Raw genomic sequence first — 14,711 nt, 5'->3', positions numbered from 1 at the left:
CTTGCTGTTACACTGCTTCTTGTTTGTTGTTGATTTTTATGACTGACGCGGCTTTTGCCTAGAAAATTGATTTTATTCACTTAGGTTTTCAGCCATTTGGCTGTTTTATCGGTTTTAGTTTGCGACTGCCTGTTTTACTTTGTTTTTAGGTCTGACTTGGCTTAGCCATAGAAATGTGTTGTTACGATTTTACGTGTGCTTGTCTGTTTGTGTGTTTGTGTGTGTATCTCTGTGTGTGCATGTGTGTGTGTTGTTTGCGCGCGCGCAGTCTTGCATGTGTGTGTATCTGTCTGCGTTTGCTGTTATACCTTGCATACATCATTCAGCCTTCTTACACAGCAAACATTTTTTTGGCCTCAGTGATAATCTGATGAGATTTAAGTCATTTTTGCCCTGCTTGGTAGATGATCTTCGCTGGTTGTGTGCTCACGTGTTTATTCTTGATCGATATGATATGATTTCACATGTCTATATAAGTAGGTACCGTTTCCTAAATAAAACCAGTTGGAAGTTTGCGCTCTGTCTTGTTGTCACGTCTCTTTCTACTTTTTGCGCAAGTCTTTTACCTTTTGCTAATATGAACCAACTCGGCCAGAAGAAAGTACTTATTAAAAAAAGGGCCTTTCAGTTGCAGCCTCTCAGCATTATTCGCAAGTAATGGTAAGTAAACCTGATCAGAAAAGGTGTAAAGCCTGGGTTGTATGTAAAGCTAACTATCATTAGTATGTAGGACACTAAAGTAAAAATATAAAAAATGGAATGGGTACATAAACCGAAAATCAAAGCTGTTCAGACAGGGCAATGCAAAATCTCGAAACCTGCTTAATAAATCGATGCTGAATACGGCTTTTTTCCGAAGCCTAATTCATGCGAAGTGCGTTGCACTGGAGTGTCTTGCTATCAGGCGTGATTTAAGAAAAACGGATACGATTATTTCTCGATGTTCCTTGCGAAAGTGCGTGCTGAAACGCTGTTGAAGCTGCCTGATTCTGAACTGCCAAAGCCTTTTCACTAAGAAGTGCATATAATGTGCTTTTATTTATTTATTAGAACATCAAGGGTCCCCAGATGGGACATTACATGAGGGGTGGGCACTTGAACGGCAGTTAACAATAGTTTTTGTAAGGTGATTACAAAGATGATGAGGCTTCTTCGATGGCAGTCTTGAAATGACCAGGGTCGGAGATTAGGGCAAGGCTGCTGGGAAGGTCATTCCAGTCGCTAGCTGTGTACACGAAAAAAAAAAAAAAAACTTCTGGAATGCAGTAGTGCGGGCACGATGCGGTATGACGCTGTTAGAATGGCGGGACGTTCGACGTACCGGTTGGATGAGCTGGCTGTCACGAGGTGAACTATGAAAAACTTGAAAGGCGTGAAATTTGGCGACGGGGAGCGAGAGAAGGAAGTTGAAGCTTTAATGCGGATATGCTAGAGTATCTTGAGTAGTTTGATAGGATAAAGCGAGTAGCACGGTTCTGTACAGATTCAAGGGCTGGTCAAGCAACAAAACAGGCTCTTAGGACCCAGCCGTCCCTTTCAAGGATCTTAAGGCATTGTGACATTGGACGTCTACTCACAAGAGCGTCAGGTGAATGCCGGAAACAACGCGAATACAGCGCGAAGACGAAGCGAGATAGAAGGCACGTTGGAAGGAATAAAAGCTATATATCAGTCAGTCAATCAATCAGGTGCACAAGTTTGCGTATTTTAATGCAAAGGACGTAATTACCCCAATAGTGATTTTATCTTTACCTGGATAATTGGAGGACAACGCTCGTGTTGGCAAATGTCTTTTTCTGAAGATGAAAACTCGTCTAACTGGGATATCGCGAATGGAAAGGTAAAATCCGCAGGGTGCGGCGATGCTAAAATTCTCGTTCGCATTTAATCCGTTCGTGGTGCTCTTTGACATTTCCAACTGGTGAGGGTGAAAACAGACGCTTGCACTGCACGCCATGTGGATATTCGTGGCAGCTGTTTCTGAACGAACTCTGAATCAGCTTTCTTCACTTTATCCTATCCGAACTATGAGGAGCTAAAGTAATGCAGAAAGTTGGGCAGGGCTGGGGGATGAGGGCAACTGATATTTGAACACTGACAACGAAGACATTTGCTTGTGTGATTTTTCAATTTATGCGTTGTCGATACGCTGGTGCTAAGCTAGAAATTATATTGAGTGTTCGGAGAATGAGAAACGTGTATCTGCTTTTTTAAGAAAAAAAAAGGTTAGTACAGTTGAGTACCTTAACTGCCTGAAGGTATAGTGTGCCAGCTTCTTCATCACAGCTATCTCCACTATCACTTTTGATCGCGGTGCTTTGTCGGCGCTATGCAAAATATCATCTTTTGGTGCTAGCCCAGTTGGTGATAAGGATTCATTGACATAAAAGCTTGTTGGCGTTAACGCGATCTCCCAAGAAGGCACACTCTGCCGCTTCAAAGGGACCACAGAGTGAGATCGTTTCCACCATTCTGATAATACGTGTCCTGAGAAAGAGTTCGCACGTCACCGCACGTTCTCTCTCGCTGGCGCACGCTGCCACATTTATGGTTGCTCCAGCTGGTCCGATAATCGAACGTTATGTGACCTTCTTAGCGTTGTTTATAAAAGTGTAATTTATTTACGCAATACTAACCAGTATCGAAAAATTCTTGTAAGGGACATGTCTAACTGCATGTAAACTTGCAACGAGGGCGAGCTCGCAGCACTGAAGATCATTACGTCACTCCTCGCTGCATTTGGGGGTACCGATGAGTCTAGAGAGCATTGTCCGCCTTCTCAACGTTGCCGTTTAATCGGCGAGCGCGGTAGCAGACTAGAAGATTTGGTGGAGCGCACCCCTTGTGGCCACTTGGTTCCCTCTGGCTGCCGCTCACCCAAGCAATGATGCGTGGCGAATGGGCTTTTGAGGAAACGAGCGGCGCGGTCTTGTAGCCGTTAAAAGTAGCTGTAACCTCCGCTGCTACTGAACACCTCTGCATAGTGCTGCTGGTCCCGCACGCAACATATATAATAAATTAGCTGGTGTGAATATCACCCGCGATGCAAGTGGTCATCACGTGCAAATCACCAAAATGGTCCGTGCACGGCGATCCAGAACAGCGTCTACCTCGCTCACCCAACCGCGATGCAGAACAGCACTCCAATATTACACTGCATTCAGCGGGGCTCGGTCTTCACTTGACTTTTGGGTCATAAGCAGCGTGAGGTCGGCGACCACCTCCTTGTACACCAGCGGGTCCAGGTTCTGCGCGAGCATGTAGAAGAGGAATGCGTCGCCGGCGTCGGCTGAGCGCGCCAGCGTCCCCAGGTCGTCCGAACTGAGCAACGGGCTCCGCGACTTGAGCACCTGGAAGCGTAGCTTGGGCACTGCCAGAATCACCAGGCGCCCCACGAACACTACGCTGGTGAGTACGAGCAGCGCGACGAGCCAGAACCAGAGGAAGACGTAGACCTTCTCGTTGACCACGTTCAGCGGCAGGATGCAGAGCGAGTCGTGGCGCTGCACGTCGCCCGAAGAGCCGAATGAGTGGAACACGCACTTGGTCATACGCGGGAAGACGTAGATCATGGGATCGCGGCGCTCCTCCTGGTCGGTGAGCGTGAAGCGAACGACGTCGACGCCGTACTTCCAGAACTCGCCTCCCAGGAACTTGTCCATGAAAAACATCTGACCTACGACGTTGACGAAGCTGAGGAACTCGCAGAAGATGTACTTGAGTGCGTACAGCCTGTGGTGACGCATGTGCCTGTACAGGTACTCGGTGAGCACGCGCTTCTTGTGGCTTCGCTCCTTGTCTTCCATGATGGCCACGTGCATTCCCATGGTGATGACCTCGAGCAGGCCGCCCTCCCAGTTCTTCCACAGGTAGTAGGGCACGTAGAAGAGCACCGCCTGCAGGAAAAGCGTGAAGGCCACCCACTGGTAGTAGGCCGTGTAGCGACGCTCGGCGCCCCCAGAATTGTCGACGCCTGGGTGAGGCACGTCCACGCCCACGCGCTTCTCCAGTGCTGTTGGCATGGTGAAGGTCGAGTGGATCCAGCAGTACGTGTTGAGCACATCCATTGGGAAGTCCACCGTGGGCGGCACACACTCGATGGGGTCGCCCACATACTGGCGCGCCGACACCAGGATACTGAAGGCGACCAGCAGTGACGAGGTGACCAGCCAGTGAAGACGGAAGACGCAGTTGTCGATGTGCACGTGCCTCCGACGCAGCAGGCGCCTCAAGCCGCCCAGCAGGTTCACCAGGGACATGACGGCACGCCGCAGTCATGCTTCGGCCAGCTTTTATGGTGGTCCGCACCTGGAAAGCAGGGCCCGGTCAAGAAACTGTCGCGGAAGCATCGCGCGTGGTCTCCGACTGCCGGCGGCTCCGAAAATAAACCCCCGCGGGGCACAACATGGGCCGGCGCCCAAGAATTACGCGGCGCTCCGGAGACACGTGTGGCGGTGCGCGCTTCTCGCGGCAGTCGGCGGCTCCCCGCGTCGCATTCCTCGGCGCCTCCCTTTGTTCGGAACTCATACTTCATGCTTCTGCTGCCGTCAAGCCCCGCACGTTTCTCCGTTCGCTGCACCATGACATCCAGATGCTCTCGAGAATCAGCCTGCTCTCGCGCGTAGTCGTTCGCCGGTTCAGGTGCAACGCCTCGGCGCTAATCGCGCCGGAAAGAAACCCGCTCGTTTCGGGCTAATAGTTTTAAGGAAGTATCCGGACTGACAGTGAGGCTCTAAATGCTCCAGCAAAATACCGTGCAAATTGCGGATAACGCTCCTGCCACCTAATCCTAAACGTTAAACGAAAAGATAGATTACGTCCGACATGCAGTTCGCAGGAATATAAATTCTTGGCTTGCTCAGCACTATCTCGCGCTTTTTCGCTCGCATTTGGGCGCATGAAGCTTCCTGGTTTGCAATGGTTGGTTTCACACGATATTTGCTTTGGAGAAACGAGAGGCAAGCAAACACCGGTAAGACTGTGCGCGTGTTACACTGTATGGATATACGAAAACCATGTGCCACAAACGGGACAAAGAGCAGAAGACAGTGTAATTTCAGTGTGTGGCCTGGGTTTTGAGGAATGCTTTAGTTTATAGGTTCTCAAAGCCACTCAGACCACAAGGAGGGCCGTAGTAGAATTTTGACCACCTGGGGTTCTTTAACGTGAACTCGCATCGTGCAGCTCACGGCGCCTTGATTTTCGCCTCCATCGAAAAATGGCCGCCTGCAGGAATTTGATCACGCATCCTTTGGTTGATCGCTCTAAGCATTGTTGCTGTTCCGAGAGGAGCACCATCGTGCTTAACCCTATAGCATCCTGAATTTGCTCATCGTGCATTTTTCAGTGCGGGAAGTTTCCATGCACAGTTTGTGGTAATTGCTTTCCATCAAAATATTTTCAGACGCTGCTGTTTTCTACCTCCTTCCTTAAAAGCAGCGCGCACTTAAAAGATATATGGTAAAGGAAAGAAACGCAACTTGCAACTTAAATGAGAGAAAATTGTAGATACAGGGCTGCATCATCTACCAACCAGCTCGTCAGAAAGTTTTACTGCCCTCTTCGTCTGAAAAAGCGTAGGAATGCATTTGTTAGATGATCTTTTTTTTTTTCTGTGCCTTTAACATGGCCAGTCAAAATCAAGCGCTTGAAATAACGCTAACCAGCAGTTTTTGTACCTCTATAGTTAAGCCAAAGTTAGTTGTGGTCCCAAAATATTTATGCACGTTCCGCCTCAATAAGGGTTTGTATGCAGTGATTTTTAGCTGATTGATATATGCTTCAGCTTGTGCACTAAAGTGCACATTTTACTGCAGGCAGGGAAAAAGATTCCTCCAGCTTACACAGTTTGTTAAGTCATCATCATCATCAGCCTGACTATACCCATTGCAGGGCGAAGGCCTCTCCCATATTTCTCCAATAAACCCGGTTCTGTGCTAGCTGCATCCACTTCACCCCTGCAAACTTCTTAACCTCATCCGCCCACCTAACTTTCTGCCGCCCCCTGCTACGCTTTCCTTCCCTTCGAATCCAGTTTGTTACCCTAAGCGACCATCGGTTATCCTCTCTTCGCACTACATGTCCTGCCCATGTCCATTTCTTCTTCTTAATTTCTACTAGAATGTCGGTAACCTGAGTTATTTCTCTGACCCACTCTGCACGCTTCCTATCTCTTAATGTTACCCCTAACATTTTTCGTTCCATAGCCCTCTAGGGTGTCCTCAACTTAAGTAAAACTGTCTTTGTTAGTCTCCACGTTTCAGCCCCATAGGTGATAACAGGTAAGATGCAACTGTTGTATACTTTCCTCTTGAGCGATACCGGTAAGCTGGTAGTCATAATCTGCGAGTGCTTGCCAAATGCGCTCCATCCCAATCTTATTCTTCTTGTCATTTCCTTTTCGTGGTCCGGATCTGAGGTTACTACCTGTCCTAAGTAGACATAATCGCCTACTACTTCCAGTACTTCGCTACCTAATGTAAACTGCTGTTCCTTCCCGAGGCTGTTGAAACTTACCTTAGTCTTCTGCATATTGATTTTCAAGCCTACCTTTCTACTTTTCCTGTCTAGGTCATCATTCATTATTAGCAGTTCATCCCCCGAGTTGCTTAGCAGGGCAATGCCATCAGCAAATCGCCGATTGCTGAGGTATTCTCCATCTACCCTTATCCCTAACAGCTCCCATTCCAAGTCTCTGAATACCTCCTCTAAGCAAGCTGTAAATAGTACTGGGGAGATTGTGTCTCCTTGCCTAACACCTTTCTTTATGGGAATTTTGTTACTTTCTTTATGCAGAACTATGGTTGCTGTGCAGCCACTACATATATCTTCCACCACTTTCACGTATGGCTCGTCTACCCCCTGATTTCTCAATGCCTGCATCACCGCCGATGTTTCAACTGAGTCAAATGCTTTTTCGTAATCAATGAATGTTATGTATGAAGACTGATTATATTCCGAGCATTTTTCTATCACCTGATTGATGGTATGGATATGATCGATAGTAGAGTACCGTTTCCGAAAACCTGCTTGATCCTTTGCTTGATTGCAGTCTAAGGTTGTCCTGACTCTATTAGCGATTACCTTAGTAAATACCTTTACGTAACAGACAGTAAGCTGATTGGTCTGTAATTTTTAAGGTCCTTAGAGTCCCCTTTCCTATGAATGAGGATTATCTTTGCATTCTTCCATGGTTCCGGTACCGTCGATGACACCAGGCACTGCGTATACAGGGTGGCCAGTTTTTCTAGCACGATATCCCCCCCGTCCTTCAGCAAATCTGTAGTTATCTGATCCTCTCCTGCTGACTTCCCCCTTTTCATAGTTTCTAATGCTTTCTTGACCTCGTCCTTCGTCACTGGTGGAACGTCTGACTTTTTTTCCCTGCCGCCAATCTCGTTACGATCCTGACTACTTTGGCTGCTGTAGAGATCTGTATAGAACTCCTCGGCTACTTTGACTATTTTGTCCATATTCGTGATGACGTTGCCCGCCTTGCCCCTTATCGCATACATCTGGTTTTTGTCTATGCCCCATTTCTTCTTTACCGCTTTGAGGCTTCCCCCGTTCTTTACAGCATGCTCAATTTTCTCCATGTTATACTTCCTTATATCGGCCACCTCGCGCTTATTGATTAGCTTTGATATCTCGGCCAATTCGGTCTGGTCTGTTCGATTGGAAGTTTTCATAATGTGGCGTTTCTTAATCAAATCTTTCGTCTCTTTAGACAGCTTACCGATATCCTCTCTAACTATCCTACCGCCTACTTCTACCGCGCACTCAGTAATGATATCTCTGAACTTATTGTTCATTGCTTATAGGTTAATGTCGCCATCCTCGGTTAGAGCTTAATATCTATTCTGTAGCGAGATCCTGAATTCTTCTACCCTCCCCCTCACCGCTAATTCGTTGATGGGTTTCTTTCTTACTAATCTGTTGCGTTCCTTCTTCAGATTTAGGCTAATTCGGGACCTCACCATCCTGTGGTCACTGCATCGCACTTTCCCGATTACCTCTACATCTTGCACAATGGCGGGGGTTGAACACATGAACACACATTATGGGGTTGAACACATCCGTTCCTGTACATTCCCATAATGGGTGGTGGGCATTAAAGTCTCCGACCAGCAGCCATGGTTCTGGGAGTTGGTCAATCAGCTTTTCAAAATTTTTGTTGCATCTGGCGGAATATACAGCGAACATACCGTTGTTATTTTACCGAATATTAAGGCTTGTATTGCCACTGCCTCTAAGTCTGTGTTAAGGGAGATGTTTCGACAAGCGATTGACTTTTGTGTTACAATGGCAACGCCACCGGAGGGGTTAGTACTGCCTTACCTATCTTTCCTGAATACGCAATACTGCTTGAGAAAACTAGTGTCTGTTGGTTTCAGATGCGTTTCTTGCAGACAAACTATGTTTGGTTGGTGTTCGGCGAGGATTTCATATACGTCATCCAGATTTTTTAGAAGTCCTCGACAGTTCCAATAAATGATGCTCTCGGTAGCCATTTTGGTAGGTGTGGAAAGAATATAGAATAGGGTTAAGACTCGCCACCCTTATCAGGGGGCTTAACTGGTGTATGTTTTTTTTTTAATTGAGGCGGTCTAGCAGGCCCCGCCTCTCATTGGCGGACTCCCTAGGCGCCGCTGACGCTGCGGAGTCCATGCTCACCTCCATCGCCTCTGGTGAAGGCATGGAGGCAGGAGGTTTTTCAAGAGAACCAAGTCCCTCTCAGATGTCTTTGGTGTCCCGGACGTCTGGGGGAAAGTGACCTCCGGGATTGCAAAGATTGGTGCAGCCGGTGGCTGCTTAGTGAGGAGCCGTGGTGGGAGCACGTCAGCAGCATTGCACTGCGTGCCCACCGTTACTAGACGCGGCCTGGCACCTCTGCGGGCTGCGTCAGCATAGGGAGCGGAGGAAAGCATTCTGTGCTTTTTTCGCGCCTCTCCGTATGTTATCTTCTCAGTTACCTTTATATTGATTACTTCCTTTTCGGCCTGAAAGGCTGCACAGGATCGTGAATATGCAGGGTGGGTGCCCTCACAGCTCACGCATTTGTAGTCAGTTGCACTGCATTTATCGGTTGCATGGTCATGTGCGCTGCATTTTGCACATGTAAGGCGTCCTCGACATGTCTGGCTACCATGCCCTTACCACTGACACTTGAAGCACCTGCGCGGGCTTGGTATGTACGGGCTAACTTTGCATCGGATGAATTCCACATTGATAAATTCAGGAAGTGTGCTCCGGTTGAAGGTGAGAACAATATGTTTCGTTTTTATTTCTTCATTCTTTCGCCTGATTGTTATTCTTCGTACTGCTGTTACACCTTGGTTCTGTAGGCCCTCAAGGAGATCTGATTCTGTTTCGTTTAGGAGGTCTCGCTCAGAAACCACTCCCTGGCAGCTGTTAAGACTGCGGTGGGGTGATACTTGAACATCAAGGTGAGCAAATGTTTTTGTTGTGAGGAGGTTGTCAGACTGACTTTTGTCTGATACCTCTGTTAGTAGGTCGCCACATCCTAGTTTTTTCGCTTTACAGTTTGCCCCAATGATGGCCTTCAGAGAGTTGGCAATCAGAAAGACTGACAGTTCATTTACTGGGTTAGATTCGGTTACAGAGCGCAAGACAAGGTATTTTGGAAAGTTCTCAGTTGGTGTCGTGATTGTTTGCGTCACTTCGGTGCGACTCCTTTTCGGGGGTCGATCAGGTTTTTTTAAAGGTAGTTTTTCCATGCAGTATGGATAGTTTAAGGAGTCCTAATATATGTCGCCTCTGGTTCACCCTTATACGCAGAGGAAGGTCCCGGAGCCCCTCGCCTGGTGGACAGGCGAGGAGCCCATCGGCCGAGGCTTGACCATGGCCTCGACCGCCACCGTTCAAGGTTTCATCCCTCCACCACCTCTCAACCTATATCCACGGTACGGATTACAGCTTCGGTATGGGGTTCAGGGTCCGTGGTGGCGCCAAGCACCAACACCTAGTTTACACAAGGTGCCCTTGCGGGGAAATCAGGGGGTAGACGAGCCGTACGTGAAAGTGCTGGAAGATATATATAGTGGCTGCACAGCAACCGTAGTTCTTCATAAAGAATGTAAAAAAATTCCCATAAAGAAAGGTGTTAGGCAAGGAGACACAATCTCCCCAATACTATTCACATTGCTTAGAGGAAGTATTCAGAGACTTGGAATGGGAGCAGTTAGGGATAAGGGTAGATGGAGAACACCTCAGTAATCTGCGATTTGCTGATGACATTGCCTTGCTAGGCAACTCGGGGGATGAACTGCAAATAATGATTGATGACCTAGACAGGAAAAGTAGGAAGGTAGGCTTGAAAATCAATATGCAGAAGACTAAGGTGATGTTCAACAGCCGCGAGTAGGAATGGCAGTTTACATTAGGTAGCGAAGTACTGCAAGTATTAGGCGAATATGTCTGCTTAGGACCGGTAGTAACCGCAGATCCGTACCATGAAAAGGAAATAACAAGAAGAATAAGATTGGAATGGAGCGCATTTGGCAAGCACTCGCCGTTTATGACTAGCAGCTTACCGGTCTCGCTCAAGAGGAAAGTATACAACAGTTGCATCTTAACTGTACTCACCTATGGGGCTGAAACGTGGAGGCTAACCGAGAGAGTTCTACCTAAGTTGAGGACAACCCAGAGGGCTATGGAACGAAATATGGTAGGGGTAACAATAAGGGATAGGAAGCGTGCAGAGTGGGTCAGAGAAATAACTCAAGTTACCGACATTCTAGTAGAAATTAAGAAGAAGAAATGGACATGGGCAGGCCATGTAGTGCAAATATAGGATAACCGATGGTCGCTTAGGATAACAAACTGGATTCCAAGGAAAGGAAAGCGTAGCAGGGGGCGGCAGAAAGTTAGGTGGGCGGATGAGATTAAGAAGTTCGCAGGGGTCAAGTGGATGCAGCTAGCACAGAACCGAGTTAAGTGGAGAAATATGGGAGAGGCCTTCGCCCTGCAGTGGGTATAGTCGGGCTGATGATGATGATGATTATGATGATGACTAACTACATGGGCTACCTTTACAAGCGAGATAAAGAAACATTTTGGGGACGGACCTGCCAAGAAGAAGCGTGCAGAACAGACATTGCTTCAACGGGCGCAAGTACCGGAGAAAGTTGCACTGCATACATCGAGACTATTTTAAAGCTATGCAAGCTAGTGAATTCCAGCATGCACGAAGAAGATAAAGTCGGCCACCTCTTAAAAGGAATAGCGGAAGATGTTTACAATTTCATGATTAGCAAAGAGAGCCTGAACACCACCGCCGATGTTATAAAACACTGCAGAACATTTGAAGCTCTCAAGCTGCGTCGCATCACCCCTAAATTCAGAAGACTGGCCAATCTGACATCTGTAGCCAGTGTTGAAGCATGTTGTCAACTTCCAATGGCTGATATGATACGGTAATTTAAAACGGAAAGTTGGGCTAGTTGGTGATCTTTAGATTCCTTGTCTTTAGCGCCATGTGCAATGATACGGGAAATTGAGCGCGATGAACTGTCCAGGTCCAGGGATACCATCTGCCGTGAAGAGTATCTGCGGCAGAGTAGTGCACCGCAGGCAGATGTCGCCGCCCTTTCCACTCCGTGGGTACAACCTAGAGGCGCTTCGGATATGGACGATCGTAACAACTCTGCCCAATGTTATGTCCATCGGCCAACGGGAAGGAGGTACGTCTACCCTAGAGACGTGGTTCGTCAGCAGCGAGAGCCTGACTACAACCAACGTCGCGACTTTGTTAGTCAGGACTCTTATGCTGATCGCTGGCGCCCCTGTGTGTTACAGGTGTGGCATTGCAGGGCACATCGCTAGATATTGTCGCCGCCGCTTCCCTGCTCAAGGCTACCGACCACCGGCGAACATTCACGGACGACTGCACACTGAACAGCAGCGATCCCCGACTATGTCCGCTTGGGACTCATACCATTTGCGGAGTTCATCACCTGCATCTGATCGCAGTGTGACGGCGCCGCCCCAGCGCCAGCGGCGGTCATCTTCTCCGTGACGTCGTTCTTCCCCTCCGCCTCCGGGAAACTAGAAGGCGCGGCCGATGGAGATGAGGCCGCCGGCTAGTCGATGACGTCCATACCTTTACCTGCGTTTATGCTAAAGAACAAAGTGGAAGTGTTTATTGATGGTGTGAGAACAATGGCTCTTGTGGACATTGGAGCTACAGTATCTGTTATGAGTTTGAGTTTTAAGAGCCGTTTAGGTAAGAAAGTAATGCTTAGTGGTGACCGTGCAGTGTTATGCCGTGGTGTTGGCGGTGAATCATTGGTGCCTTTGGGTGTGTGCTATGCGAAAGTTGCGATTGGTGGCCAAGCATTTCGAACTGAATTCACGTGTTGCCTCGTTCCACGCATGAAGTAATTTAGGTATAGACTTTTTGCAACAGTGTGGTGCAACGTTAGACTGCCGTAGTGGGCAGATCTTGCTGAATGCTGCGTTGATGTCATCTCTTGCAGAAACCTCGTCGCTCGATTTAGGAGCGTTTTCTATGTGTGAAGATACAGTTGTACCTGCGATTTCAAGAGAATTAATTCACGTTATTTCATCCACAAATTTGTGCGAGGATTTCGATACCGTAGTGAAACCCACAACACTGCCTATGCAAAGAAGACCGCCTTGGTGCCGCGTTGCATAGTTTCAGTCACCAGAGGCCACACCTTGCTGTGGCCTGTAAACTATTCAGACGAGCCAGCCGTGTTGCCTCGTGGCATGAGGCTCGCTCATTACGAGGAAGGTGTATCGAATTCCGTGGCGGCACTAAGTAACTATGCTCTTGATGAGAAAACATCTCATTTTGCACAGTCTCGAATCCAGGCAATGATAAACACAGCGTTGGGAGCACAGGAGCGCCGAATTTTGACAGACCTGCTCTCCAAGCTTGTTTCGGTTTTCGACTTCGCCAGAGATCATCAGCCACCGATTCCAAATTCTCGCATCCATCATTCGATTGATACTGGAATTTCTCGCCCGATCAGACAGAAGCCCTATCGTGTGTCTCCGGCCGAACGTCAGCTTATTGACGATCAAGTTCATGACATGCTCCAACGTGGCGTTATCCGGGAACCTTCAAGTCCTTGGGCGGCTCCAGTTATTCTCGTTAAAAAGAAAGACAACACATAGCGTTTCTGTGTGGACTATCGTCGCCTTAACGCCGTCACCAAAAAAGATGTATATCCGCTTCCACGTATTGACGATGCAATCGACTGTCTTCATTTGGCGTCATACTTCTCCTCGGTAGACTTGAGATCGGGGTACTGGCAGATACCGATGAACCCAAGCGACAAAGAAAAGACGGCATTTGTGACCCCCAATGTTCTCTATGAGTTCAACTTAATGACCTTTGGATTGTGCAATGCGCCTGCCACGTTCGAACGATTCATGAACACCATTCTGCGCGGACTCAAGTGGAAAATTTGTTTGTGCTATTTGGACGACGTTGTGATCTTCGGCAAGACCTTTCAGGAACACAATAGCCGCCTCGCCATCGTTCTTGATTGCATTGAGAGAGCAGGCCTCGTCCTCAACTCTAAGAAGTGCCGCTTTGGCGAACGCCAAACAATTGTTCTTGGTCACTTGGTCGATAAGAATGGTATCCGGCCGTATCCTCAGATGATTGCGGCTGTAACCAGCTTTACAGCACCGAAATCAGTGAAGCAGCTTCGGAGCTTTTTAAGACTGTGCTCCTATGTTTTGTGCCGAGATTCGCTGACATCGCATATCTGCTCACGTGTTTTTTGCACAAAGATGCACCGTTCAATTGGACTGCTGACTGCGATTCTGCCTTCCGCCACCTCAAATTCCTTCTGACATCAGGACCTATCCTACGTCACTTCTGTCCTTCTGCCCCCATCGACGTTCACACCGACGCTAGTGGCATGGGCGTTGGCGCTGTGCTCATCCAGCGTCATGGTACCGATCAGCACGTGATAGCTTATGCTAGTCGTTCATTGAGCAAGGCGGAACGTAACTACACCGTTACTGAACAAGAATGCCTCGCAGTGGTTTTTTAGTGCAACGATTTCGTTCCTACCTATATGGCAATGTTTTTACCATCGTCACCGACCACCATTCGCTCTGTTGGCTCGTAAATCTTCGTGACTCTTGCGGCCGGCTCGCTCGATGGGCATTGCGGTTGCAAGAGCTTAACTTCACTGTGGCATACAAAAGCGGCCGTCAACATGCTGACGCTGACTGTCTGTCACGCTTGCCGATTTCGTCAACTGGTAGTGATAACAACTTTGATGACTACCTGACGCCTATCTCGACAAAGTTTTCTGACCTTCAACTGTTCCAGGCAGAACAACGCAACGATCAGACTTTGGTACCGCTCTTCTCTGCCGCTCATGATTCAACAGATGGGCGTTTCTACGTTCGTGCCGGCCTGCTTTACAAGCAGAATTTCAACCTCGAAGGTGCACGCTTTCTTCTGATCGTGCCGTAAAACCTCCGTATTCCTGTTCTTGAAATGATGCACGACGATGCCACGTCGGGAACCTTGGGTGTTGCCCGGACCCTTCATAGCACACCGGAACGATTTTACTGGCCGAAAATGCGTCAAGCCATTCAGCGCTATGTAGCCAGTTGTGTCAAATGCCGGTGTACAACCTCCCTACTTCTCGTCCATCGGGACCGCTGCACCCTATTGCGCTACCGACCGCACCCTTTGAGCA

At 48.2% G+C, this 14,711-nt stretch overlaps 1 protein-coding gene across 2 annotated transcripts in view; it reads right to left on the bottom strand.

Annotated features, from left to right (window-relative positions):
• Positions 1–1,237: 1,237 nt before the first annotated feature.
• The window catches only part of LOC146194286 (innexin shaking-B-like), an 83,572-nt gene continuing 70,098 nt past the window's right edge, over positions 1,238–14,711 (bottom strand). Inside the window, exons 1-2 of one of the 2 annotated variants that reach the window (XM_084597324.1) lie at positions 11,976–12,118; positions 1,238–4,308 (exon numbers count right to left, since the gene is read on the bottom strand). In XM_084597324.1, the coding sequence (XP_084453450.1) occupies positions 3,150–4,259 (1,110 nt within the window). In that variant the 5' untranslated portion in view covers positions 4,260–4,308; positions 11,976–12,118 and the 3' untranslated portion in view covers positions 1,238–3,149. Of the gene's footprint in view, positions 4,309–11,975; positions 12,119–14,711 lie in introns of those variants that run through there. The other variant, XM_084597325.1, reaches the window with a different exon arrangement.

This window comes from Amblyomma maculatum, chromosome 3, assembly GCF_055883805.1.
Source record: "Amblyomma maculatum isolate TAMU_Amacu chromosome 3, ASM5588380v1, whole genome shotgun sequence".
Taxonomy (NCBI): domain Eukaryota; kingdom Metazoa; phylum Arthropoda; class Arachnida; order Ixodida; family Ixodidae; genus Amblyomma; species Amblyomma maculatum.
This window is presented reverse-complemented; position numbering and strand designations above follow the sequence as displayed.